The 4,116-nt window shown below is 39.0% G+C and overlaps 1 protein-coding gene across 1 annotated transcript; it reads right to left on the bottom strand.

Annotated features, from left to right (window-relative positions):
• LOC127661867 (ER membrane protein complex subunit 8-like) lies at nt 1-3,686 on the bottom strand. The gene is made up of 5 exons (XM_052152801.1): nt 3,249-3,686; nt 2,647-2,723; nt 2,500-2,569; nt 2,315-2,409; nt 1-839 (listed from the first exon to the last, which is right to left on the bottom strand). Exons 1-5 carry the CDS (start codon nt 3,453-3,455, stop codon nt 680-682), a joined length of 609 nt encoding a protein of 202 aa, XP_052008761.1. The 5' UTR covers nt 3,456-3,686; the 3' UTR covers nt 1-679.
• Nucleotides 3,687-4,116: the final 430 nt, after the last annotated feature.

Genomic DNA, 4,116 nt, shown 5'->3' with positions numbered 1-4,116 from the left:
GCTTCAATGAAATGTCTCATTATGAATGTTTATAATGATTTTGACATGACATGCTCAGTGAGAGGCTTTTTGAGGTGATTTGAAAAATATACATTTAAATGAATTTTTATAAAACTTTTTAATCACTCATATTCTCCTACTTTAAGGTCTATTTTTTTATTCACAAAAAACAAAACAATTAATATATCATTAGCAAATATTACTGAATATTTTCATTCATAAATGCAATCTCTTAAGGAAATTTTAATTATAATTAATTTGCACAATGAAGAAAAACATTTGATAATTTAAGTACCGGTACTTAAGAAATTAAATGACGATACTGTTGTTCAAATGTAATCCTTTTAACAATAAGTTATGCAATGTTGGAATACTTAATAGTAAAATTTAATTAGTTAAGTAAAATAACATGTAGAAGGCCTGTAGCATCCAAATTGTACATGAATCTAAGTTACTATATGAAAACTGGTATAAAACCTCTCTGACATCAGACTCTGTTAAGTCATAAAGTCACATCTCTCTTTTCAAACATGGAGACGAAGCACTTACTGTTTACTTTCTGTTTAGTATGTTATTCCCTCCGAGAAAGAGCAGGTCGCTTAAAGTACTCAATACAGTTCATATATACATCCCATTTAGGCGCCAACGGTTCTTTTTGTGAACAGCACCTCTGGACACTTCAGCAGAGATGCAGCACAGATTTGTTGATCTCAGGGTTGGTCCAGTCATTTCTCAAGTCATCCAGATGGTTGTCGAAGTCTACAAGGCTCTCGTATGATTTATTCTCTAGAAGAACAGAGGTGATCTTCTGCGCTTCCACCCAGTCCTCAAAGCAGTCACTGCAATTCAGAGAACATTAGAAATAACGCCCAGAAAGTCATACACAGTGACATACACTCACTGAGCACTTCATTAGGAACACTATGGTCCTAATAAAACGCCCAACGTGGTCTTCTGCTGTTGTAGCCCATCCGCCTCAAAGTTCAACGCGTTTCTGAGATGCTATTCTGCTCACTGTAATAGTATACAGAGCAGTTATCTGAGTTACTGTAGCCTTTCTGTCAGCTTGAACGAGTATGGCCATTCTCCGTTAACTTTTTTTGGCGTTTCCATCTGTAGAACTGCTGCTCACTGGATGTTTTTATGGTTTTTGGCACCATTGAGTAAACTCTGGTCTAGAGAATGTTGTTCATGAAAATCCCAGGAGATCAGCAGTTACAGAAATACTCAGAGCAGTCCATCTGGCACCAACATTGGCTCTGTGATGCTATCATAACATTGCTGTTTGACTGTGCTGAAGTGGACTACACCAATGGTGTGAGTTTGGGGTGACTATCTGCTTTCGACCAATGCAAGACAGACGGAATGGTTGGGAAAACTGCTTCAAAACAATAATTACGTTTTATTATGTTATTGCCGCAGAAATTAAACACTTCACCTTAAATTTAGATCTAACATTCTATTGGGTAAGAGCTGTCAAGTTTGCTACACTTGCGTTTTCTGCACACAGCTTTAAAACCGAGCAAGCAGAGGCAGAGAAGCGCGAGGGTAACGAGTGCAATGACTCTCTTAGAATGTCTTTACCCTCATCACGTAGTTTTAGAAGCTGTCCAAACTATCCAAATTACTCAAATAAATGACTTCCGTATGCTACTAGAAAGAGAGAACATTCTGGACTTTTTGTTTTCAACTGTTTGTTTCTTTGCACAGCAACTTTACAATGAATGTTTGATCTACATTGCCTAGAATAGATTGGTAAGAACAAATACCAGTACATTTGTGCAGTATTCCAGCAATACTGTGCTACTTTAATGTATCCCAATTTTCAATCAAATTGTCACATTTCAGTGCAATTTTAGAAGAAAAGTTCAAAATGTATTTTTAGCAAAAAAATACACGTTTCAATACAAACGCCTTTCCCATTCATGTGGGAATGTCAGTATGTAAAATGTAGACATGTTAAGAGTAGTTATGCAAACTTCAAAACACTGCTTTTAGAGTTTGTAACACAAAGTCTGAAAAGGAGTACTGAAAACAATATAATGGGTATGCTGCTTTATCTAAAAATAAAGAAGTGAGATTTGAAAGCTCTGAGGGAGATAATGATTTTCACTGAATAACAGCTTAAAATTGGAACTGTTCCTTACACAATGCTGTTGTATAAATCAGAAGACATGGGAGACATCCACTTTCCCCATATATGGACATGTTCCACAGAAGAAAGACATACTGGTTTGGAACAACTTAAGTTTGAGTAAATGATGACAATTTTCTTTTCTGGGTGAACCATTTCTTAAAAGTGAAATGTACTCACGTGCTTGGCTCTCTGCACTTCCACTTGTTGTCATGGTGATCATAGATGACCAGGACAGGTACAAAGCAGTCCATTGTGAATCTGCTGTTGTCCAACTGAAGGATGATAAACAATGCAGTTTTACTCTGCTCAACTGAGATGGTTGTAATATTGTCCATTTAAATGGCCCACTACATGTAAATTACCATGATCATTGCGGCTTCACTGAAGTTTTCAGATATTCTGGCGGCGACCTTCTCAGCCACCTGGTTTGGTCTGAAAGTTTCAAAGATCACAACACATGCAGACACTGACCAATCACACAAAACACAGGACATACCAAGAATTCTTACCTGGCCTCCTTAATACGCTCATTTGCTTGATAATATCCAGAGATGACATATTTGTTCTCTTTGCACCATGTGTCAATCTGAGGAAAGACACATCAGACCTAGTGAATAAGCAGTAGGTTCAGCAGACTGTGAACTGTACACTGATTACAGGGATGGTCACGGCCAGGCAGAAGAAGAAAAAAAAGCATACATTTTGTTGCTCCAGGCAGGCTGGTATATGCTGGTTAGTGCTTAAATGGCAGGTGGACCAACACACAGCCATGCAACTCAAAAGAAAAAATTAGCTGGTTTACTTTGCAGACCAGAGTAAAATTGATGGTTAGGCTACTTAAGAAGTCTGGCGGGGACACCAGCATCACAACTTGATATCCGCAGGTGACCAACTCATTTTGAGGTGCTTTGGTGCAGTGGCTAAAGGTTAGGGTTAAGATTAGTAATCAGAAGGTTGTAGGCTTGAATCCCATAAGGTGTCCCCACTGCACCAGTGATGTTTCCATGTACATGTGTGATTACTGTATAAGGATCTTTTTAAATAGTTTTGATTCATACTGATTCGCTGATTCTCTGCACAGTAAGCATATATGATTGCAGTATCGTCTCACCAGTGTGAGTGCCACCTCCAGCATGGGCGCTAGAGCCAGAGCCCCGTGGAAGAGCGGCACACAGTCCACACACAGCACCGCGTCTCTCGTGCTGTCCTTCCGCTTGTGTTTCTCGGCCACCAGCAGCCCGTTCACTGCGCAGTGAGGATATTTAGCGGCGTGCAGCAGCATCTTACAGTACGCTTGAGTAGACAACTTTAAGGGCATGTTCACAGATCTCACTGTAATCGAATGCCCTGTTCGTCAACAAAAACTCTTTACAGGCGCCTTTATCTGAATGTATTGATGTGTTTGAATAAATAATGCGTCTTTAACTGTCTATAAACTACTGAACCTGATTGAAACCCCTTTAACACGTTGCTCGCTCATTTACTACATGTAACAACCGCGCCATTCCGGCTCTGACATGCACTGTTGATTCTGGACCGACTGGCTGCTGTTCGCTGTCCCTCCGAAACGCGTTATCCCCCGCCCGTATTCTGGCAGGTCCCGCTTTCTGCGTTCGGATTGGCTACTTACAAGCGGTCTGCGATTGGCCAGTTGAGAAGTCGTTCGTAAAGATTTAGTAATCATAGTAAACAGGGAACATAATTACGGGTTGCAGAAAAACAAACAGGCACTAAGTTCGATGTTCAGTGTGATTTTTAAATGGTTAACATTAGACATTACAAAACTATCACATGCATTTAAATAAACTGTTTACTGCTTTGTCAATTAATATTATAATGGGGGCGATGAAACAGCGCAGCTTCCAGTGTGTGTGTGTGTGTTCTCTCTTCTCTCCTATATATATATATATATATATTATTATTATTATTATTTTAAATATGGAGTGTAAATTTATAAAATTATGCTTTGGGTTATATTA

The sequence above is a fragment of the Xyrauchen texanus genome, chromosome 21 (genome assembly GCF_025860055.1).
Source record: "Xyrauchen texanus isolate HMW12.3.18 chromosome 21, RBS_HiC_50CHRs, whole genome shotgun sequence".
In the NCBI taxonomy this organism is placed as follows: domain Eukaryota; kingdom Metazoa; phylum Chordata; class Actinopteri; order Cypriniformes; family Catostomidae; genus Xyrauchen; species Xyrauchen texanus.
Note: the sequence above shows the minus strand (reverse complement) of the source record. Positions and strands in the feature narration are given on the sequence as shown.

What these genes read in the sequence shown, in the direction of transcription:
- LOC127661867 (XM_052152801.1), bottom strand. Translation starts at nt 3,455, where the DNA reads ATGCCCTTAAAGTTGTCTACTCAAGCGTACTGTAAGATGCTGCTGCAC. An exon ending in GAGCGTATTAAGGAGGCCAG is followed by an intron (nt 2,570 to 2,646) that starts GTAAGAATTCTT and finishes TGAAACTTTCAG; the next exon opens with ACCAAACCAGGTGGCTGAGA. An exon ending in GTGAAGCCGCAATGATCATG is followed by an intron (nt 2,410 to 2,499) that starts GTAATTTACATG and finishes ATCATCCTTCAG; the next exon opens with TTGGACAACAGCAGATTCAC.